Source organism: Oreochromis niloticus, linkage group LG3 (genome assembly GCF_001858045.2).
Source record: "Oreochromis niloticus isolate F11D_XX linkage group LG3, O_niloticus_UMD_NMBU, whole genome shotgun sequence".
In the NCBI taxonomy this organism is placed as follows: Eukaryota; Metazoa; Chordata; class Actinopteri; order Cichliformes; family Cichlidae; genus Oreochromis; species Oreochromis niloticus.
In genome coordinates, this window is record NC_031967.2 from 4,449,007 (window position 1) to 4,474,567 (window position 25,561).

Below are 25,561 nucleotides of genomic sequence, written 5' to 3' on the forward strand. Positions count from 1 at the left end.
TAGCTACCACCAGTTTACCTGAAAACAGCTTGACAGTTTGCTTATCAGCTGACTGACTGATCATCCATCCACTGCAATCTGCATTGACTGTAATATAAATATAAGTGCAATATAAACACAAAGTAACATATAGGGGGCATATGTCAAATTAGTTACATTTTGTAACTAAAAAAAAGCTGTGAAGGAGACAAAGAACCTACCTAAGACATAAAATCTTTTAAAGATAACTTTAACTCTCATCTGTCCCAGTTGGTTTACCTTCAAGTATCAGTAACACATTAGATGAAGATGCTACACTGACAGCAACAGACATGCTTGCTAAAGTTACTGCAAATTTTAACCCTGTATATAATGATGGGTATAGGCTTCATCAATTTCATATCACCCACTGGTTTGTTAAATTGTAAAAGCTAATCTTTGAAAACAAATATCACCAGTGCCGGGCAGATTTAACCGAAAAACTGAGGGACACAGCATGCCTACGTGCCCACCTGGAGGCATACACTGCTCTACTGTCTGCTGGCCATTGGAAAGATTGCAAGTTTAAAGCACCTCTATATTGGTCTCACCTTTCAGAACCAGAAGTTACTCTCATTTTTTAAAATACTTTTTGTACCCTTTAATTTCTTTGTGCCTTTATTTTTGTAGCTCACGTTTTACACATCTTGTATATCTCAATGCATCAGATAGGGTGGTTGCAGGAGGTAGAGCAGGTCATCTGCTAATTAGAAGGTTGGTGGTTCAAACCCTGGCTACTGCACTCTACATGCCAAATATCCTTGCACGTGAGTGTGTGACTGATGGCTAGGAAAAAGTGCTTGTGTGGTTGGGTGTGAATGGGTGAACAAAGTTATGTAAAGCACTTTTACCATTTACCATCTTAGCCTTAATTGGTCCAGAATGCAGAAGCTAGCTATCACCCCTATTCTTCCTTCCCTTCAATGACTTTACTGAAATTCTTCCGACTTTCTATTATTAACTTAAAAAGCTTTGCATAGCCAGGCTCCTGCTTATATAGCTGAAACGACACCGGATGACAGAACATGAGGAAGAAGGAACACGAGAAGCTGGAGAAGTACCAAGGGCTCAGACAAGAGCTTATATATATATATATATATATATATATATATATGTATGAAAAGCTACAGCCTTTAGCTTTTCACGTGGGAAAAGCTAAAGGCTGTAGAAAATCCATATTCAAGGGCTGAATGCATTCCACAGGGATTCATTGATGCTTTCCATTTCAAAAAGTTAATTTTTTGTAAACATGACACATTTTGTATTTTAATTTAAGTTTGATTTTTATGACAAGCCCAAAGACTCCCCAGCACTCTTTATAAATCCCATATGAAAATAGATCTGATCCCAAGTGTTCCGCTCTGACATTGAGCTCTCCTATATCTATGACATGGAGCCATATCTTACTCCTCACTTGCTGGGTGTCATGGCAAGTAAAGCCTGGCAAATTTATCAATTTATATTCAGTGCCACTTCAACTCAAAAGAAGAGTAGTCCCAGAGAAAAAGATCAGTTTTCCAGTTCTAGACCTTGGCTTTCATCACATCTCTCCGCCCCTCCCTGTCTCGCTCCTTTTCTCTTTCACTGTGGGTTGCTTTTCTATCCCCCTTTGCACGGACCTGAGGGAAGGTAAGCGAAAAAACTGTGAAAGAGAATCTGGAAGATAGCAAAAGGGTGCAGAGATGAGAGGTTGTGAATGAAGAGATGAGAGAATGTATACATGGATGTGTCTGAGAGAGAGTAAAAACAGAGGCATAATAAGATATTTTGGATGTATATAAATAGAAATCAATGTAAAAGCACACCATATAAGAGGCCTTTTCTCAGGAAAGACTTTATTTTTGAATTCCAAGAGATCTACCAAGAGAAGACGGTAGATGCAGTATACAGTTCCTGATTTTATGCTCAAAGCCAAAACAAAACTCTCATGGATTATTTACATGGTAGATGCTACTAGTTGGTATTGCTTATATAAAATATTCCTTGTAAAGCAAGAAGTTTTACTCTGGATACTGTTGCATATGTCCTGTGTGGAGTTGTTATTAATTTAGTTATTTTTAGGCTGCTATTGTTTCAGTTTTCATTCACTGTACAGTTACATAATAAAATGCTAAACTGCTTGAATATGCTTACAAGATGTGACTAATCCTGTCCTGGTCTCCTGTAGAGTCAGGGGCCACGGGTCTAGTCAGACTTCTCCATGCTTTGAAAAATGATGCTAAAGAAGTAGCTAGCACAGCATTTTAGGTCACATACACTCCATTTTGAGCACAAGAGAACCAAATAACTAAATTCCTAAACTATAAAAAGAAAGAAAGAAAGAAAAAACATTTTTAAGTAAGAGGGAAAGTATATTCTCTAAACATTTAATGAGCCATCTGATTTGATGCAGCAATCATTAGTCTTAGCTATTTGATTAAGGTTAAGGAACTACTATTGCCATGCTTACAAAAAGGAGGAAGAAGTGCTAGCTAATCACAAAATTGTGTCATCCATACACACTTTGTTTCTGCCCTTAAACCTTTCATTATTCCTCCAGCCTGTCAAAGGTTCTGTCACTTGAACATAAACAGATGTCACTGTGGGGCATTTGATAAAATGACTGATGCTATTGTTCTCTTTCCAAGGGTAGCTGCATAGAGTGAAGCTTATTGCAAGGTTGAGGTGTGAGGGCTCAGGTGATGGATGGATGTGTACTGTCTGTGTATAGTGCTTTTGTGTCTTAGCGTTTACAGAAGCAAGTAATGAACTTTTTTGTTTTTATCTTTCTCTCACCTTAGACAGTGCATGTGTCCCTTAGCCAAATGAACACAAATCGATAAAAGGTCAATTTTAGGGATGTTGTATTAAATGCAAAAAAACCCAAAATGCATATATACAAAGAATCAGTGTATCAAATGCTAAAGGAGAAATTGCATCGATTTCCTCTTTTTAAAAAAAATATGTGCTCAACTTGAAATTGACAACAGTAACATGGTGCTGTTGCAGAATCAATACATGCCTGTGGTGTAAATTGCTGTAGTCCAATGGCCCATTAACTCAGCAGGATAGGTTGTGGTGTTGGTAATGTTAGAGGTGTGAGTAAGTTCACTGTTTCTCTTATGCTTTCCTCTTCTAGTCTGCACTGAAAAAATCTCCAGGTGATGACTAACTTATGTTCCTGATATATGTTAACAGACCTCTCTGCATTGAATCATACTTGTTATTAATCTCTTGCTCTCTTCCACAGCATGTCTTTTGTCCTGTCTCCTTCTCTTTCCCCAACCGGTCGTAGCAGATGGCCGCCCCTCCCTGATCCTGGTTTTACCGGAGGGTTCCTTCCTGTTAAAAGGGAGTTTTTCATTCCCACTGTCGCCAAAGTGCTTGCTCATAGGGGGGTCATATGATTCTTTTTCTCTCTATGTACTATTGTAGGGTCTACCTTACACTGTAAAGCACCTAGAGGTTGTGATTTGGCGCTATACAAATAAAACTGAATTGAATTGAATACTGGCACAACTTTTACTTTGAAACTGCTTTATTCGAACCATGACAGAATGTCTCAATTGGACATTAAAACAACAGCCATTCAAAATCTTAATGTCTGATGAGAAAAATCCCAGTCTGTTCAGATAAGGACTTTTAAGAGCACTACCTGAAAGAATGCATTGTTTTTTAATATGAGACATATCTGGATAACATGTTAGACAGTTTAGCAAATGGACTCTTTTTTTATCCAGAGCTTTGCCACTGTAATACCTGGAAAAGGTGGTTAGGTAAGACATGTTGACTTGATGATAGAATGACGTCCCTGTTTATGTCATTTAGGATTAATGGTAGCTTTACAAATACGAAGCTATCAATTCCATATTCAATAATGCCCCTCTATTATTAAACATGGAAGCTAGATTTTGAATTGTGGCTAGGTTGTTTTTCACTTCACACTAGTCCATCTTAAATCAACAACTATGCTGCTGAATCTTGTTTATGTGCTTTGGGGGATTTCTTTCTTTTTTGTTTGCATGGTAGAGTTTCAACTTATACTGTATTTACTCAAAACAAAGTTTACTTTTTTCCACTAGCATCCAAACAGTAATATTGTCTAAAACCAATATTCTGGGTGGTAACAGATTTACTGGGTTTTGAGAACTGGTCCTGAAAACCACCAAACCTGAATACCTTCCATGCATTAAAGCTTATTTGCATGTTTCAGTTAAAGACATACTTAGTCTTAACACAAGTCCTTCTAAATGAATCCACTGTGACATGCATTGGTGTGTAAAATGGGAAAGCAAGGATGCAAAGTCAAAATACATTTCAGCTTCTTGACACTAAAAATGTGAAAAACATGTCAGTCCCAGTCTGGAATATATAAATCCCACCAAAAATGTGACGGATATAGTTAATGAATAATGTACACGCCAGAGGACAAGGGATTAAAATTAGCTGCAGCTGAGTTTCTGCACGTTACTTCAACACTTGGATTTCCCTTTGAAGTTCATGGATTTATTCTACATGTTCTGTAAGAAGTGTGGTTTGAACTGAAGTGCCGAGAATAATCTTCAAAAAGACTATGAGACACAACACGCACTTGCACGCAAACACACAGTTTTACAGCGGAGGCAAGACATCTGTTGATGCAGGTCAGTTTTCCTTTTATTGTGTACTTATCACCCTGTGCCACTGTCTTATTATTCTACAGTAAATCTCAGCATTACATCATAAGCATGTACATCCACACACATGCAAGAAAGGGACAATGGGATGTAACACCTGCCCCTCCTCCACCTCCTGCATAAATCAACCATTTCTGCTCCTCTTTCTTCTCATTCTTCACACATGCACATATGAGTCCATTCATTGCTCATGGTCAATCAATCTGGAGTGTCTACTTCATGCTGTCATCTGCAGTTAGCAAGGAAGAGTAGGAAAGCAGGGGGAGGAAAAGTAAGGAATGGATATCAAAGGAAAGATAGTGGAAGAAGAAAATAGGAAGACGGCAACTCTGCTATGTTGTATATATATATATATATATATATACATATAATATCACACAGCATAGCAGTGGTGAAAAGGTGAAAAGTGATAAAGTATTTAAAAGTAATTCATATAATTAAATAAAGGATAGAAATAGCTGTTACATTTGAGGATTGCTAAATGTAGGTAACTATTCTCTGATGGAGAATAAATGAATTTTAATTCTTGGTGTAAATGAGGTCTTAAAGCCCCTTTGGACATTTTGCTTTTCACTGCCTTGAAAAACTTTAAAAAAAAATCTGCTAAAGGTTTTCAAAGCAGCTCAGTTTGTAAGTTAATTACTATTTGTTACTGAAAAGTTCCAAAAATGCGAGAAAGTCAAGTCAAGTTAGTTCATTTGAACAGCAAATATGTTGGCCAAAATCCTACAGAGGAAGTATCTGAAACATCTTTAGAAATAATAATAATACATAAAAAAAACCCAATGCAAATATAGGTTAAAACCAATGCATGCACCTTCTTAATTACTTATCCAACTCAGGTAACGGGAGTTGGAGCCTATCCCTGACCAAATTCCCAGTTCATTGCAGAGTAATACAAAGAGACAGGATGCAAACACTTAATCTGATTGTGATTTAGAATCTCAGTCATTTAGAATCACGAGCTAAACTGACAGGCATGTCTTTGGATTGTGAAAGTGAGTAGCTACAGGAAACAAACTCCACACAGACCCCAGCAGGCCAGTGGATTTGAACCCAGGACCTTCTTTTTGTGAGGTGACAGAGCTGCAGTCATTCTTAAAATATCTATAAAAGCTAAAAACAAGAACATTAAAAGCAAGTAAAAAATAAAACAAAGTTAAAATAACACAGATGGTTATAAAACTAGCAATGAATTGGGTAAGTGGAAGAAAAAATGTATGTATGTATAGATGGATCCTAGTTACATATTGACGGATGGCAGAGTTTGAATGATGTCTCAAGATTCAGACAGACATGAGAAAAAAAGAGAAAAAGAAAGTAAAAAGTTAAAAAAAGACTATGTGGAAAAGGTCAAAAATTAAATTCCATGGAAGTAAACTTGACTCGCTTTAATCAGGAGGGGACATTATAAAAGGATTGGTGGCAGTCACATTTATTTTTAGATACTTTGTTGAAACAACTAGGCCAGTTGAAATACTATGTCAGAGCTGACAAGTTTTCTTTTTGGCAGCAATTGTCATAGTGCTAATTCATAAAATACTTCATGACAAATGAATGTATCAATGATACACCAAGTGACTAACAAATGGCAAAAAAATGCTGATTTTTGAATGTCGTCCTCTTGTTTTGTCTTCCCTTCAGTGCGCTTATATTCTGTGTTCTCTGCTCTTACAGTCTCTTCAGTCTACTTCAACTGCATTGAAATATTAAGCGAGCCCCATTAAACTCCAGAGTACAGCAGAAACACACCACTCTAAAATTCAGAGACAAGCAGAGCATACATGCCTGCAAAAGCAGCATAACAGATAGCTCAGAGCCCGGGCTCCCTCCAGGGTGAACCAGCAGATAGCAGTATGAGTCAATGGATCTGGCTCACTGCCTATTGATCCAAATTGGTGGATCGAGGTCAGGTCAATCTATTTAGGCCCGGCAACTGAGGGGCTGACAGCAGCAGTGCTGATCCTCTTGGGCCTCTGCTGCACAGGAGAGCAAACACAAGAGACCAGCTGGACAGAGCATGCGGGTCAATAGCTACGATCAATGCTAGGTTAAAGATGATCACAGCTAATGTTATGCTATAATCTGAATAGACTGTGGAAATGTGATTCATCATGCTCTGCAGGGACCTGTAGCAGTAACACTTTGGATGAAATGTGAGACTGAACAAGCAGACTGAATAGCAGCACAAAACCGAGGAGGGGCTCATCAGTCAAGGTCAGTGTAGAGACAACGGCTGGATTAAGTTGCTGGGTGTTGAACAGATGCTGAATTTTAAATATATTTCAGAAAAAAGGGAGGAAGCAATAGAATGTAATCTTCATGGTCTTTCTATTAGTTTATCTTCTACTTACTTCATGTTTCTTCATATTTAATTTCACTCAGAAAGAAAGTCTTACTTTGTATCCTGAGATATATGCAGGCTGAAAATAAAACAGAGAACACAGCACCTGGCATGTTATAAGAGTCCACTTAGCCTCAAATGCTGCATGCTTCTCACACCATGTTTGATACCAAGTTTTACTTCAAAACGCCTACATGAACTGTGGCATTCTTCCATGTACAGACTTTCAAGTATATTTCCAATAGTCTACCTTTCTCTTTGGCACCAGATGATGTAAAATATTCTTTCTCATTCAAAGTGACTTGCTACTGGCCTCTTTGACTGAGTTTCAGACCCTAACACCGGCCTTTTCTAAGGACTGAAAGGAATCATAGAGAATATGAAATTGAACACTGCTTCGATACGATGGTGTGGGTGGACCAAATGTCTGTAGTGGAATTTAGAGACGATAACCCTCCAGCAAGCATTAGCATTAGCTTCTGTGCATTTGCTAACCTTGCCTCTGACTGTCCTCGGTTCACACCATGCGCTTCGGTCTGCTTATCATCCTGTGCGCAGGTCTCAGATCTGTGTCTGGGCAGAGGATAAAGGAAAAACTGCTCTACGGTACAGCTAACATGGCTGTTGGGATAGAGGGGAGACGTGGGAAGAGGAAATAACAAGGTAAGGTCTGGTTATCACGAGGCTATACTGTGGTTTGGCCAGGATAGCTTTCCGCAAAGTAACACACACATTTTTGGCTAAATAGTGTCAGCGGTTCACTTTGCACATCTTATTTTTGTTTTAAGAAACAGCAAAACCTTCAGTTTTTGCCACTTTGTCACAGCTCCGCTCTGGTGACAGCAACATTAGTATGGGAGCCATTTGCACAAGAGACTAGCTTAACTTTCTATTTCCAAGTCTTTTCACGCTGCCACTTTCTCAGAGAGAGGATGGACAAACAGTTGGTTAAAACCCCAGAGGCTGAGAGCAAAGTGCACCATCAAAGTATGTCTGTAAACCTACTGCATTATTGATGATTAATTACACAGAAAGCAGACAGGGTGGGCACGTCATGGCTGTCATAACTGAAGTGTCAGCAGCTCTTAAATTGTGCTGAAATAGGGAAAGTAACATGAATGACAAAAGGCTTTTAAAATAGAAGAGGGCTTTTTTAAAAAAAAGATCTGTGGATAAACATTCGGTCACTGGCCTTGGATTTGTTGTAGGGGTTGTCTGACTGTCAAACTATCGCTTATATGAACTTACTTATCAGTTTTTGCTCTGTCATTTGTTATAATCTACATGGAGGTGAGACCAAAAACTCAATAAGAAATCATTTACTGAGGTTACGCAAAAAGGAATACTCTGAGTAACTTTTGCAGAGTTCTGCACAATCCAACTTGTTTTTGCACTCAAAGGGTACAGACTTTACCTTTTTCTAATCCCGCTAAACATTCAATAGCATAAACATTGGACTAATGTATCTAATATCTGAGCTATTAATATGCATTGGGCTGAGTTGAATCCCCTTACAAGTTTTTTGTCCAGATATAATCAACCTTTTAACTTCTCAAATAAATTTGAGGTACTGTCATGATCTGAGCAGCCAGGAACACACAGGCACAAATATAATCTTCAAAAAAATGGGTTTTATTATACCCCAAAAAGGACAAGATGATTACAAAAATTCAAAATAACAAAAATAAACTTTTTAAGAACCAAGTGGGCCCATAAAAGAGGTTAACTTAACAGAACGCTACTCAAAAGTCACTTAACAAAAACATAACTCAACAAACTGACCTGCCCAAATGAGAAACAGCTCTAGTTATATAGCAAATGAACAAACCATTATATACACCAAAGGTGAAAACTAAAGAGATAACAGCTAACCATCATTCAAGAAGAACCCCATTCCCCCTACATGATCACAATAGATGGTCCAATCCACTTTATTGGCTTCTGCATTTAAACCAGCTCCACCCTCAGCCTCCTCTTTCAGCCAAACCAGGAAGGACTGGAGCGGAGGTCAGGTAACTCAGAAAGCGCAGAAATATAATTAATATAACATACCTATATAAAATAACAAACAATGCAAAGCAAAGTCTATCCCACCATTTGGGCTATAGCTTAGTGCTGTCATGCATTACAGGTAAACTCAAAATATCAAATTAGTTAACTTATGATCACAGAAGCTTTAGAGCATAACGTAAACATAAGACAAAAAGATCAAATGAATATTACCTAGGTATCTCAATTGTGTGGTTGCATGCAGCCATCACAGGCACACAAAAACTCCTCTCAGCCTGTTTACCCCCATCCACACCCACAGCTTTAGGGCATTTTTTATTACATTGCTGTTCAACTGCTTTTACCGGCATTTTGTTCATAATTACTATGAAGTCCACTCCTCTTTAATAACACTCTACAAAGAAGCCAATGATCCAGTTACTAAGATGTTTTTTTTTCTTATGAAAAGACACCCAGCAATATACTGTAGACAGACAACCAGACAGCTATTTCATGTTCAGTAAGAGCAAAGGAAGGCATAGTCTATCTGAAATTACAAATTGTTCCTCATCACAGATGTATCATCTGAACATAATGTGTCCACATCTGAATATCTTGATATTCTCTTTGAAGCTCTTTGAACTGCCAATCAGTGAAGTGCTCGCAGTAGATCTGCAATATCATTTTCTTTATTCCCTTTTTTTAAAACTTATATCTGTGTTTACTCATCTTGATGTCTTTTTCTTCCTTACTTTGTTCTTTCTTGGTCTTTGTTCTTTTCTGGCTTTCTGCTTTCCTCAGTAGGTGACAAAAAGTATTTTCAAAACTATTGTCAATTTGTTCTTTGTGTCAGACTAAGAAATTGTTTTGTTTTTTTTTTGTTTTTTTTTTTTGTCTATCCAATACTCTGTGTTGCATTTCAATTCAATTCAATTCAATTCAATTTTATTTATATAGCGCCAAATCACAACAAAAGTCGCCTCAAGGCGCTTTATATTGTACAGTAGATAGCACAATAATAAATACAGAGAAAAACCCAACAATCATATGACCCCCTATGAGCAAGCACTTTGGCGACAGTGGGAAGGAAAAACTCCCTTTTAACAGGAAGAAACCTCCGGCAGAACCAGGCTCAGGGAGGGGCGGCCATCTGCTGCGACCGGTTGGGGTGAAAGAAGGAAAACAGGATGAAAGACATGCTGTGGAAGAGAGACAGAGATTAATAACAGATATGATTCGATGCAGAGAGGTCTATTAACACATAGTGAGTGAGAAAGGTGACTGGAAGGGAAAAACTCAATGCATCATGGGAATCCCCGGCAGCCTACGTCTATTGCAGCATAACTAAGGGAGGATTCAGGGTCACCTGGTCCAGCCCTAACTATATGCTTTAGCAAAAAGGAAAGTTTTAAGCCTAATCTTGAAAGTAGAGATAGTGTCTGTCTCCCGAATCCAAACTGGAAGTTGGTTCCACAGAAGAGGGGCCTGAAAACTGAAGGCTCTGCCTCCCATTCTACTTTTAAATACTCTAGGAACAACAAGTAGGCCTGCAGTGCAAGAGCGAAGTGCTCTAATAGGGTGATATGGTACTACAAGGTCATTAAGATAAGATGGGGCCTGATTATTTAAGACCTTGTATGTGAGGAGCAGGATTTTGAAATCAATTCTGGATTTAACAGGAAGCCAATGAAGGGAAGCCAAAACAGGAGAAATATGCTCTCTCTTTCTAGTCCCTGTCAGTACTCTTGCTGCAGCATTTTGGATTAGCTGAAGGCTTCTCAGCGAGTTTTTAGGACTTCCTGATAATAGTGAATTACAGTAGTCCAGCCTGGAAGTAATAAATGCATGAACTAGTTTTTCAGCATCACTCTGAGACAGGATATTTCTAATTTTAGAGATGTTGCGCAAATGGAAGAAAGCAGTCTTACATATTTGTTTAATATGTGCATTGAAGGACATGTCCTGGTCAAAAATGACTCCAAGGTTTCTCACAGTGTTACTGGAGGCCAAGGTAATGCCATCCAGAGTAAGAATCTGCTTAGATACCATATTTCTAAGATTTTCAGGGCCGAGTACAATAACCTCAGTTTTATCTGAATTAAGAAGCATTTCAAACAACAAATGCGGTTTATCAGTGAATGACTGCTTTGGGTTAGCTCTTCCAGTAGAAAACATCCCACTGTGGCAATATCTGTACCACAGTGTGTTTAAACTATAAAGCTCAGGCCTTTGGTGACAGACCAGGATTTATTTCTTCAACAGGGTCAAATTTTGGTCAGATTTTCAAATACTCGTGGTGGGAAATTGCTCTAGGGTGAATACTCCATATCAACTACTGTGGGTTAGAAAACAGCCCAAGAAACACCACTCACACATAAAAAGGGTGATGGAACCAAGCAGGGTTTCTGACAAGACTACAGGATGAATCCTCTCTTTGCTGTGGATGGCCTAATGAAGCAATTAAAAGCACAACTCTATAAGTGCATGAAAAAAGTCTACATCAATCATTTTATATCATATCTCAAACCCCCATACTGATCTTATAACTTCCTAAAACTTCAAAGACTGATAAAGATTTGCAGCGCTTGCATAAGGGAACCAAAAGGACCAGTTAAAGCAAAGGAAGATGCCTTAAGCTGGTTTGCTAAGTCCTTATCTCTTCTTTTGACTTATCCCCTCTATATATAAAGAAATGTTTAAACTCTTTTACCTCCAGACAGATTCTATCACCTGAAGCAATAGTCTTTGCTTCCAGCAGAAGTTCTGTCACTTATTAAGTGAATAATGGTTTATTTCACTTTTTTAAATTTGCAAAAGCTTTTGTCTGGGGAGTGAACCCCACTGGAACCTTGCTTATTTCCAACTCACGCTCTGTAGTCATCCATTAGGGTCAAATCAAGGTTCAGTATCTTGCCCAAGGATACGTTGGAGGAGGGCACAGAGATCAAACCTCCAACCTTCAGATTAGTAGACACCCCACGCTTCCTCCTGAGCCATCATCGTTTAGTGGATGATTTTAACGTGGAATGGTATGATGCAAAGTGGGAAACTTTAATATTATTGTTTCAATGTCACTTTGGATTACTGACTTAATGTTGCTCACATTTTATTATTTACTTAAATGCATCCTCAATTTTAGCAGAACAAATAGTTCAGTAATTAATCAGCTGCAGGTATGACCAGTCCAGCCACTAGAGTACCTTTCTCACTCTTTCAAATACTGTCAAAATAAAACAGCCCACTCTTATGGAGCAGAAAAAACTTTGCTGTTCATCATCTTTGATGCCTGAGGTCAGAACAGAAACTTCTGAGGAGATTCCACACTGACTTTTGGGTGAAGACATTATTGAGGAAACTGGCTCAGGAGGTCATTTGTCTTAAATACCCTCTGAGCTTGAGGGGATTCCTCCAGGTGCTGCCTTGCTTCTCTGAGATTTATTGAGGTGGCAGTTTTATAATCCGCAAACGAATGGTGTTGCAATGATGGTGTGTTTGAAAGCTGCTGTTTTCAGAGTGTATGTTTTTAAAAAATATTCTTTGTCATTGGGAGGCACGCCATCTCAGCAGGGATCAGATTTAGCTGAGCCGTTAATGGACCAGCAAATCACCTTCAGAATACACTGCGGTCTACAGGATTGTATTAATTTGTTCTCCCACCTTGCATGCCCGTGTACCTCTCCTGCTCATTATTTGCTAGTTCCTTCATTCTGATTTTCTTTATACAAATATAAACTACTTTAGTAGCCCAATTTATTTTTATGTATTTCTATAATTATGGACACGAAGTTTGACAATTTGAGTCTGTTCAGTTATAAAATGCATAGTCAGCGAAGCAAGAGGAATGGTTTGATCATGTGACTTTTTAACTCTTTATTGGTTGTATTTCCTTTTTTCTTTAATTTTTCCCAAAATATAAATAACATTTCTACATAATGCGTCAGACTATTGCAGGATTAAATTGGCACCTGTGCTTTACTGGTCCCTACTAAACTATTCATATGCACTTAAACAGATAGGGCACCTAAACAAAACATGAATAAATGAAAACCTTTGACTAAAGAAAATGAAAGAATTTATAATTTAAATCTCTCTTCCGCATTCGTGCAATGTTAATCTATTGTAACCTAGTTGTTTTGACAATGCTGTTACGATGACTAAACTGCCGATGTCAAAGTTCATGTTTACAATTAGATAAGTGTTGATCATTTTATTAAAGTCAAATAAAATACAATACAGTGAATGCAAAAAGCATATTGTGTGTACACGTGATAACCCCGGCCAGATTTACCAAAACACCAATCTTTTAAACTTGGTTGATTCTGATCTAGAGTTAATGAGTTTGAATTTCAGAAGCCTAGTTTGAACTTAGTGTTATGGCCATGATTTCAGTCATGGTGGCTGGATTTTGTTCTGTGTGTTCTGTGCCTTTAAATGTCTTCCTTCCTGATTAGGGAGCTGGTAGCTGCTGATTGGTTCCCATGGTCAAGTGGCTGTTTTAAAAACCCTCTCCAGTAGTTGTCCCTCGGCAGCAACTGACAGCAACAGCAGACCTGTCCTTGGTTTCCAAACCCTCTGTGACATTCGCGTGTGTGTGTGTTTCCTATGAATTGCTACATTTTGTCTATAGTTTGTAGATACTTTTCACTTGTAAATAGGTACTGAAGCAGAAGGGGTGAGCTGCCTTTTTATTTTCTGTACTGTTTTCTCTTGTTTATTCAATAAGGACGTTAGGGGTAGCGCTTGTCTTTTGTTTGATTTTTGTTTCACTCAGGTTTTAGGTAGCACCTCCCTTTTTGGAATAAGCTGGTTTTGTTTGTCATGTTGGCCTGTGTTCACCCCGGAGTTAAACCTTTCAGTTTGGTAACAATAAAATCACCCTTAACTTGTAAATTGGGTTCTGGGTATGGCTCTGGGGACCAGGGCGGGGTCACCTTCCTTTTAACCCTTATGTTGCGCTCCTGTACCCCAAGACCGGGACGTAACACTTAGTGTGACTTGTCCTGACAATCAGAGATAACTACAAATACTACTATATTTGTCTCTCTATGCACCTCTTTTCTGTCTTCTCTTTCCTCTCACCTTTAACTGCTCACAGCTGTTTGCTACCTGTCCCTGAGCCTTGTTCTGGCAAAGCCTATTCCTGCTAGAAGGGGATTTTTCCTCCCCACTATCAGTAAATTGCTGCTTGTAGAAGATTATCTAACTGTTGAGGTTCTCTCTCAAATATACAGGGACGCTATGACATTGGGATGATTTTGTGGGAAACTGAAAATCTCATTATGCTTCTTGATAGTTAAGAATGTTAATTTTCAACTGCCTGTATTGGTAAATGGAACGGCACTTTCAACTCCAATTGAGCACTCTACAAGCCTCACTTGCCCAACCACACACACATTCATACACGTTTTTTTGTAATCTAGCATTTTACACACCCCTGCACATTCCAGTGCAGGGCTGGGTGACTAATTTTTCAAAGGGGCCACTTGAGAAACCGAGACTTTTGTGTAGGGCCACACCAGTAAGCTAAATTCAATTCTGCTCAACATTTTATCCCCTTATAAACTGCTCCTGGTAAGAGCAGATTAGTAGTTATAACTAAGCAATGAAAATGTGAGATAGACTTGCTAAAAGCACCAACATTTTATCGCTATTTAATCAGCATTCCTAAAAACATAAGTGTACAAAATGTTAATGTTTTTGTGAAATTTCAGTCTTTCAACTTTATGCAAGCTGCTATTGCTATTTGGCTTGTAGTTTAAGTATTTCATCTGCAGTTTTTCTGTTTTAACTTCCACAGTGACAGAACTTAGTCTGTTTTGAGCTTGAACAAGTGCATTAAAGTCAGGTTTAGTATCTTATGTTGTAATGCTAAGGGCACCAGAGAGATGATCGAGACTGAAAATATGCATCTGGATTTGTTGAACTTTATCATTGCAAATTTTTGTCCTTTGTGAGAGAAAAATAAAAATCCAGCAGTGATGCTAACTTTAAACTGAAACTCTGATTTCCTTCAATGTCCTCGATCTGTCTTATTAAGATTTGCCTGGAGAGAGAATAAGTCCATCAAATACTTTTTCACAACCATCCCATCATTGAAATGCTGACCATTTTTTTTCAATTTTGCGGGAGAGCTCAAAGCTGATCATAACTGTTCCATTCCTGGATGTGTAAAGCTTGGTAAAAAGTTCTTGTTGCTTTTGCAGCTTTGCTAGCAAAGTCTGTTTCAGCTCTACATCAGTCACATTTTTCTGTATGTTTAGTCTCACAATGGTAATAAAAATTGTAATCCTTAAACACCGCGACCTGCTTTCCAGAAAGCAATGACACAGCTTAACCTCTGACCTCAGTAAACAGTCCATGTCTTATTCGGCATTGTCTTGCACACATGTATGCATGTAAATTTGAAAAGGAAAAAGCAATCACCTTCAAAATAAAAGCAACAAAGCGATTTGTCTGATTCCCTTCATCATCACATAAAACAGTAAGTGGTCTTAAGGTTTTTATCAAAGAATGTTTAGCAGCTGAAATGCGACATACATGGTGTATACTTATTTACATCTGAATCCTAATTTTCCGATTTTCTAATTGGCCAGATGTGGTCTGCAGGCCATGCAATGCCCGAGTTACCCCAGCAGATGCATAGGGGACAACTTGAGGTTTTGAGATCTTGCCCAAGGATACTTCAATATGTACAGTAGTGGAATCACTGATCGAACAACTTACCTTCTGACTTGTGGATGGCTCTCTTTACCTCACGAAGCACAGCTGTGATAATAAAAAAAAAAGCTGCAGTTGATTACCACAGTTGCTGGGCCAATACCAAATAAATGTAAAAAAAAAAAAAAGAAAAAAAAAGAGAGAGTTTCCCTGCTGGAGAATTATGACCTGACTGATGTTCATGTTTTGCTATTAAGTGTGTTTCAAGCAGGTCCTTGTTGGGATGTCTGTGAGTGCAGATAGAAAGGTATAGCAATGTGCCCACATTGCTGTGTATACAGGGCAAGAGTCAGAAAACTAATGCTCCTGAAAGCAGACTGGATGAATTATGAAGACAAATCATTCCACTGGTTTAACTACATAAAAAGTGCAAGTGTTATGGTTTTTGACCAAAGACTCTTTGAATAAAACTACACTAAACAGCGAGTGAGTTTATTTTTAGATAAGGGGGAAAATTCAAAACTATAAACAATAGTATACCCAAGAGCTTTTATGGCAAACCTCAAATCAAAAAAACAATTTTACCCCATTTTGTTGTTTGTTGGAAGCGAAAATCGTGACTTACATTACAATTTGTTTAACTGAATGTAAGTGGGCAGTTATTTATTTATTTTTTTTATTTAACCTTTATTTATACAGGTCTCTCTTGTAACTGAGACCCAGTGTCTCATTCACAAGATAGACCTGTTCCAGACAAACATATTAAAATTACAACAATAATAATTACAACAATAATAAAAAATACATAAAACAATAAAATAGCTAAATATGTCTAATGTACAGAGTCATATTAAAAACAAGTTCCCAGAGATGATTTTGAAGTCTGCAAGTGAAATCCTTCCGCAATGTAAAGACATTGCTGGTGTATGACCACTCTGCTTTGGCCCTGCACTCACTGGGTAATAGCTGTTTATATTTCCCAGGAAGAAACAAAAGAATTGTATGAAATACAACAAACAAACAGTATCTTTATCTCCATGATGATGTGCTGGCAGGGATCCAGTTGATAAGTACCTCTAGAAAGAAGCTTTTGGGTTTAAATTCAGTGTTAGTTTATACTTGAACTTTCAAGTGTAAGTTAATACTCAACAACAAGGAAATGAACTTCTACAAACACTCGAGTAGCTGACAGCCCCCTGGAGACGGCAGAAAATTGCTAAGGGATAGTGAGTTGAGCTTCTAGTCTCAAAGTTTATTTACGACTCTACTGGTGTTGAAACGTGTCAGGGGTGTTTGGGAGCCCTCTTGTACAAAGGGCCTTGAGCGGATATTTAATGGAGCTCTCAATGAAGAGAGGGAAAGAGAGAAAGACAGGATGACATTGTCTCCGTCTGAAGACTCACCTCTTTCTAATTGCCTCAAGTCGTATTGATTACCCAAGACCCCTCACACACCTCTTCTATGTGATCCCTTCACTCTGTGTAATCCCCACACAGAGCTTACAGACCAGGTTGTTTGCTGTTTTCTGATGTGATTAGCAGTATTGATCAAAGTGTACGTGTGTATTTATTTGTGTTTGGAGGCACCTTGCGGGTTTGATCACTCACTAATTGGATGCTAAAAAGAAGGAAGGAAAGACATCTGCTTAATAATATTCATCTGATGATCATGCATCAAACATCAAACTTTCTCTTGCAACAACACCACATATGCCCACACACACTGATTCCAGAAACCAGCACTTAAGCTGAGCTTCTATCACCCCCCTCTTGTCAGGCCTGGAGGTGTGTTTAAGCAGCAGTTTGAGCCCCTGCACATTACCAGACATCTTACTGTGACACCACACACTCTTACTGCCAGTCATTCTTATTCCCTCGTCTGTCTTTCTGTCCCTAAGGGAAATGAAGATGACTCCATCCCCATGCAATTAAATGCTCTCATTCTGTCTGGCCCTCTTCTATTCATTTTGTGTGTATGTGTATGTCTGTGTGTCTGTGTGTTAGTGAAATAGATGAGATGTCAGATCCTGTGCAGACAGTTGGAGTAAGGACTAGACCAGAAAGTGAGAAATGTGACTACAGCTAATGTCCTTCCATCGCTTCACTGATTGGAAGAACCCTGGACCCCAGCAATAACGGCCACCAATTAGACAGGCCTCCACAGTTGGCAGTTGAGTTGTATCTGAGTGTAAGTCACCTACTGGACCTTTTGGCTCTCACTTGAGCTTATTGGAGGTTTGGAAATTCACTTAAGTTCTAAGCTGCCCGTGGACTGAAAAACTGTGTATAGAATACCAAAACAAGATTGGTCTCCATGCAATTTAAAGTCAAGGACATAACGGTATGTAGTATCACACAAAAATAAAGTTAGTCATGATTATAATGTGTGTATCATTATATCTCTCAAGTTTTTTGTCTACTGGATTTTATTTTATTTATTGAACACGATAATTCTCAGCATCCTAGGTGGATTTTTTTTTTATTTTTGAATAATTTTTTATATTTTATTAATGTTTCTGCAATGTGCAACATATCCCGAAGTCTGATGCTAAACAGGAAACAGTGCATCACATATTGTATAACCAATGCTAAAAATAGACCACCTCAGTCTGAATGGTATATTGGTGTGAAGCATGTACAGCTTCCATGCAATAAAATGAAATCATAATCACAATCCCTAAAGAACTGCACCACTTTCACACAAGGCTCAGTTTACTTCACATGAGAATCACTTTGTAGACTTCTGACGGTCTGAAGGAACAATAAAAATAACTCTAATGATGTCATCAGGGATTCAGCTTTAAAAGTACAAATTTACGACTAGAAAGCTTCTGTTTTTGAACTGAGAATATGGAGCTTTATAAGGTATGAGCCTTTATGAGAAAAGATCAGATAATAAACAAGGGTTCAACATGGGCTCAAAATGCCCTCCATACCACAAGTTGAGTGCTTGGCACTCAACTTGAGATCCAGATAGTTTGAGAACATCAGGAAAATGTTTCCCAGTTTCAATGTGTATTTGTGACAATATGATGCACATCCAATTTTAGTAATTATGTAGCCTCCAGATGAAAACAATCAATCCAGTGCACAAGTATCAAACACACTGATTGAGAGTTATGCTGACAAAGGCAAAATCAATCAAAGTTTCCAGGCTAACCTCACTGATTCAAGGCACATAACCGGACACCACCATGTTTGCCATGTTTGTGCTGTTAGTGCTTCTTGGAGCATTATAACAGACTTATCTGACAAATATCTAAGCCCGCTGTGTGGTATACACTATACAAGAAGTTTGTGTTTAAGTCTTAGTGAGAAAAATCTCATTTTATAAGTCTGATACAGACCATTAGAAGGCAGATATTTGTGCTTTTGCTTTGTGTTGTAAGCTAATAATTTATCAACCCATCCTTTCATCCAAATATGATCCCTTCTGTAAAGGCTCTTTGATTACATTATGACAACTGAAGGACTGAGGTTCTAAGGGCATGACTCATACAATATATGACAAATGTCATAGGCCAATTATGCATAACACCTACATGAGCTGCTCAGCCACAGAAACCCATGCCATGAAGCTCCCAGTACACAATTTGTGTGCTGATTATAATACAAGAGGAGGTTTGAAACTATTGTTATTGAGGCATTGTTATTGAGGGTGTTGACTACTTACAGCTGATTATAAAATTTCTAGGAGGAAAGAAATTTTACAAAGTGATTGTTGCATCAAATTAGATCCACAGTAGAAAACAATGAGCTCTTTAAAATGACCCACTTTCTCCAAAATGTTTGTAATGATAAAATGCATGGATAGCCACTTGATTTTATAGACCTGTGGTAATGATACTGGAAACACCTGCATTTAAATATTACGAGGTATGGCTTAACACTTTCTGTACTTATAGTGTATTTGTGGTTAAGTCATAATATCTGCTGCTCTGTCTCTGTCTCTACTTTGTCTCAAAAATTAGCAACCTAAACAACCATCCTCTGAAAAGAGATCTTACAAGCACTATATATATCTAAAGTTTGGTTTGGTTCCCAAGTTTGTGTTAAAGTGCTCAAAACCTTTAGACCTCTAACTCACTAAACCTTTAAGTTGTTAGAACCGGCTTTTTTATTTATGCTCATTATGGAAATAAATAATTGGCTTTCTACTTATGTGTCTTCATGCTGATGTGCCGCATCTCATTCCAAACATTGGATCACTAGTCAAACTCTGCACAGTGACCTACACTTTGTGTACACACCAAACTAAACAGAGAGGAGCACTTCAACTCTACCTGCAAGCTAACAAGCTAGCTAACGCAGAATGGCACAAAACAGGTAATTTTTTGTGCCATGGTGAATGTAGACAACTTCAAGAGCACTTTTACAGTCAATACTTCTTAACTTGGTGCAAAGACAGGCCAGTGTATTCATCCACCACAAAACAGTCTTATATACCTTGATTTTTTAAACCACACAACATAAGAAATATGGACCCATAAACAGGGAATGAAGTCTTTCAACAAGGTGTAAGATGATAAGAGGCATGCAGCTACAACAGCAACAGCAAAAAGTTGTTTCTGTGAGCCAACTCTCAAAGTGATGGAAATGTAAAAACAAGTTTCATTATAGACTAATTTCAACAAATGACATTATACTGCTAAAAATATTTGCTTGTCTACCTTCACATGAAACAAGGTCTTCTGGGAAGGTTTAGATGTGTGTTTATGGGAATTTTTGACCATTCTCCCAGAAGTATATTGTGAGGTTGTGAGGTCAGACACTGATGTTGGACAAGAAGACCTAGCTTGGAGTCTCTGGTCTAATTCATCCCAAAGGTGTTAGGTGTTCTGTGCAGGCCAGTCAAATTCTTCCACACCAAATTCAGTCATACATGTCTTTATGGACCTTGCTAGACCTGGAGTGATTGCTGAGTGACTGCACAAACACAGATATACTATATTTATATACATATATATGTATATATATATATATATGTTAAAGTGATCCTTAGTAAAACTGAATCTGACAGCTCTGGATCTTAAATGAATAATTGTCTCAAATGACACATTTTTCACTAGAGTTCTCCTATTTCTTACACAGTCTGGCCGTGCAGGTGTTCATTTAGACCTCCAACTCATACTTTAACAATGGACAACATAACCTGGAAAAAATGCATGCAACTACCAACCTTTTTCTTGTTAGTTGGGCAAATATAGAAACTTGTCACCACAATGGTTGTTCCTGGCATCAGGTTGAGTTTGGTGTAGGTGGTGCCATAGTCAGTAGACCTAACAAAATTGCAGGCAAAAAAACAAGAACAGGTACAAGTTAGTCTGGAAACATTTAAGAGCTTTTTTTGCATAGTTTTCCTTTTGCAATAATCCCATGAGAGGTAGGCAAAGATGCCTGGGAAAGCAGCTGCTTATTCTCTCAAACTGCCCTAAAGGTATTGTATCAGTTCTCAGTTCACCATATCGCTACTTTGCAGTCTGTGGTCTGAGCCCAGTGACAAATCAGAAATGGCTGGGCAACCTGTCATTGCCACAGTGATGTAAAAACACCCTTGGGCTAGAGATGAAGTCCTGACCAATCCTTAAATCTGGCAGCTTTAGCAGCAGTTAGGGAGTGCTATGTGTGGTCAAGAGTGGTAGTTACAGTAGCTGGATCATTTCTCCAGCGCCGCTCAGACACACCCACAAAGCACAGCGAAGGTGATTGTTTGTGACAGGTTTTGACAAACGATGCAGGTTTCAACTTGACAAAGCTTAAGGGGGTTGACCTCTTTTATGTATAATTAATGTCTCAAATTTCTGTCAGGAAGGAAAACAAAAAACTAATACAGGAGATTTTCCCCTCTACTTTACTATGTAGACAAAGTAAATTAAGGCTTAAGACACTGGTTTGAGTAAACAGAACACAAAACAAGTGTACATCAGACAACTTTCTAGGCTTCAAAAACAATGCGAAGCATACAGGAAGAAAGATGCTACAGCATTTAGCTGGGGGTTGAGGGTTCAACAGGAGGGAGCCTTGAAGAAGAGGACTTGATGAAAGAGAATGATGAGCTAGCACGTCAGCCTGGTTAAGGATGAGAGGATTTACTCCTTTGCGCAGTGGGACATCAACCACTGACAGACACTCACACACACAGTAAGACACATACACCCGAAGCTCTGCCAAGCCATTCAGCAATCAGCTCTCCCAGAGTGCTCTGATACAGCTGGAGAAAATGGAGTGGCATAGCAGGGGTGAGCTATTTCTCTGTGGTGAGCTGGCAAGTGTTTTCGTCTTCCTCGCTGCCCTGTGTGCCATATTTAACCCTGGATCACTTGGAGGACATGAACAGATCTCGTGCTGATGGCTGTGTTAGCAACAGAGCTCTGTGCTTATCACAAAAACCCAGTTGTAGATGGAGTGAAGGCCTGCTCGGCCTGGTGAGCAGAGGTCCTCTCAGAGGGTGGATAATTTGGGTGTAAGTGCAAAAACCACATTAACTAGTCACATTAAGTCTTAATTAGCAAGAAGGATGATGATCAGCACTTTATAAACAGTGCTTGGAGAATCTGTTTAAACCATTTGTTCATGCACATTCATTGCCCTCCTTTAAGGAAGACTCTGGATTCCATTTGTGCCTGTCAACATATGAAAATCTACTTACAAAGAATCAAAAGATGCTGCAGATCCAACTGCTAGTAAGGCATTCAGTAACATTCCCAAGTGCTTTGTATGTGACAGGTAAGAGATAGGTTGTTACCCAACCTTTAGAGCTGGGTGACAATATATCTGGTCACTCGTGATATTGAAGCTGAAATGAATGCTAATGCATAAGAATAGGAATGTTATTCTTGTATTTCTGCAGGAGTGAAAACTCGGTCCCACAAGATTTCCTATGCTCTGTTGATAAACACATTAGCAAAATGTGTTGTTTTTGCAACTTATTTAGCCTGATGCTTCTTCTGTAAGAGATCTGTACTTCTGTTAGAGATCTGCAGAAGTCCCCTTAGCTGCTGAACATTCGATAAGGATTAACTTTAAAAACCTAAAATTGTCTCCCTAAAATGACATTACAGTGCATCTACACTTTTTACCAAGAGCACTTTGATTCAGTTCAATTCAGGTATATTTATATAGCACCAATGAGGGAAGCTTATCTGTTTACATACCACAAATCATAGCAAAAGTCATGTAAATTATTAAAAAAAAATCAGCTTCATCTGGATAATCACCTTCTCCACAATAAGAGGAGTATACATCAACTCTATTACTGTACTGGGTATTACTTCTCCATTTAACACAGAGGCCTCCAAAACCTCCTTATTACACATTTACAGTGCTTCATTAGCAAGGGTGTAATGAAAGGCCAGAGCTGGGGTGGGCATTCTGCCCAGAAATACAACTCAACATCTGGACCTTGACCGTCCCTTGTCCCCTAGCTTTCTGTCCTCAATACCCTGTTTTGCCCAGCATCTGTTACAATGAACTTTTTTCTTTCCATACATCTTCCATCTAATGTTAAAGACCAAATGTATGGACTAATTTTAGTCAAATGGAGTACAGCTCTCTCTAGCTGGAGTGCTCCGACAAATCTTCCAATCACAATGAAACATTAAGATATTCTTATGAATTATGAAGTATATACAGGTATATTTCACCTACATTCACAGATACCCTGGACCAGTTAGGTTAGGGCACTGTATTTGAACCTGGCTTGGGCATGTTTGTTGCAATTATAACTTATAATGATAAGGTTTGTAACAGTCATAGATAAATCAGAAAGCAAATTTTGCTATCTTGGCTGCACCTCTAAGCAGTTATTTATTTAGTTATTGAAATCCCAAGTCTAACAAAAGGCCATAGAAACTATACATATAGAGTCATACGTAAAATATCATAAAAGTGCTTCAAAGTTTGGCTATTTTTAGTGCCAAAACAAAAAAGTAAGAAAAAGCAAATTAAAAAAATAAAACCAAAAAGGAGGAGTCATGAGGCAAAGATATGTCACTCACAAAGCTAATATAGAGGTTGGGTAGGGGTTACAGTGTAAAGTCAGCTGTCTCAGCACCTTACAAGCTGAGAATAATGATGTTGAGTTAATAGGAGAGCTCATTTTATACTGTCTACCATCAAGACCTTTGGATTAATAGACTAGTAGGGAGCTATTGTAGATTAATGAGGAATAATTACTTTTAAACAGAGTAGGGAGCAGATGAGAAGGGATATGGAAGAGCACAGGGAGCAGGAGAGGGGAGAAGAGTTGAATGAGAAAATAAATAAAGTTTAATCTGTGGTACTCAGTGTAGCCCTCAGTCCTGGCAATTTAACATTAACAGGAAAGTAGGATATCAAGGCACACACTGACACAAAATAGTCATTATATTACCCTTATGTTATTTCATGTCCAAGTCTTCATGTCAAACAGCATAACTGTGAGAAAACATTCATTTTTGATATGCAGTACAAAGACTTAAACAAGTTGCCGCAGACACAAGACAATTGGTAGAAGCCAAACAGCTGAAATAATAACAGCAGAAGAACAGAAACTACTATAAAACAAGAGTGGAATATTAAAAAAAACAAAAGGGGAGAGAAGGGTAGACATGGAAATGTCTGCAAGAATGGATGTGACAGTGACAGACACTACGGGTGAAATTGTATTTTCCTTGATCTGCTTGAGAAAACAGAGAAATGTGGAAGCACTTTAGGGTGGCGACAGGTGCTGATTCAGATTTAATGTCCTAATATGTCAAGGTTGCTCCCAGCGCCTGACATCTCAGGAAAGAAAAATTGAGTGTGTCAAGCAAATGTCTGATGCAATGGAATACCAAAATATAGAGAGCACAGGAGAATGGATATGAGGAAATGGATTCATGATAAATCCATCTAAAGATCTTCAAAGTGTTAGCTGGTGAGGCGTTATGATGGATATGTGACAGAGGAAATGCATCGTTCAAGGCTTTTCTCTTCTCAATTCACATGCATTTGGTGAAACATCTGCTGTCTAAGAAGAACTAAGCTAATAAATAGCTTCAAACAAAGCTAATGAAGAATCGAGAAGTGGGTTGATGTATTAAAGGTTAGCCATAGACATATACAGTAGTTGGCTGAGTCTCGTCATGCTGTTCATTGTCTGATTTCTGCTAAGACAGACAGATACCGTCAGTCTGAATCAGGTCTGGAAAGCCTGATGGCCAGACTGTTAGGGCTGATGATACTCATCACTGATTGGCTGACATACAGAGTCTAACTGGGGCAACATCCACTGACAAGAGGATAGGATTGAGCTGGATATGTCGGTTTAGAATATATCACAGTTTCAAGTCTTAAACCACAGAAACAGAAACAAGAAAAACTCTGCAGTGCATTATGCGTTTGCTCTGTTGACAAGTCTGATGAAGTATGAGGATAAATTTGCTTCCTTACCAGAGTATCACTAACTGAGGCTATCAACTGCATCCTACTGTATGAGAATTTGTGCCAAATTTAATCTAGAGCAGGTTAAAGTTTGGGTCATGAGCGATCATTGCGATCATAAGCGTTGCTATTTTTCTTTTTGAAAGAGCAGAGAATTCATGGGAGATGGGAGCTTTTGATTTATCGCACTAAAGGTAATTGCCATGAGTGGTGTCAAAGAATACAGCAGAGAGAGTCACCATTAGTGTTAAAACTGATTTACTGGTTTAAAGTAAGCCATCAAATACCAATGGGCAGCTTGAGCTTTCAACAAGTGCAATCACATTTTATGCTTTCAGATGATAAATGGAAAAAATACTGTTTCATGACACAGCTTTATGGACGATAAAAGTAAGATGTATGAACAAGAAAGGTAGTGGTGGAAGTCGAGGTTGGGGATGTCAGCGTCACACATGGACAGGTCAGTAGTGTTATCGCCCATTCTCCTTTAAAAAGGA

The 25,561-nt window shown here is 38.4% G+C and overlaps 1 protein-coding gene across 6 annotated transcripts in view; it reads right to left on the reverse strand.

Moving 5' to 3' along the window:
- sorcs2 (sortilin-related VPS10 domain containing receptor 2) overlaps positions 1–25,561 on the reverse strand; it is a 379,862-nt gene that overhangs the window by 210,981 nt on the left and 143,320 nt on the right. For all 6 annotated transcript variants that reach the window (XM_013266082.3, XM_013266081.3, XM_013266083.3 and 3 more), the window contains one exon: positions 20,842–20,941. In XM_013266082.3, the coding sequence (XP_013121536.1) occupies positions 20,842–20,941 (100 nt within the window). The remainder of the gene's footprint in view (positions 1–20,841; positions 20,942–25,561) is intronic.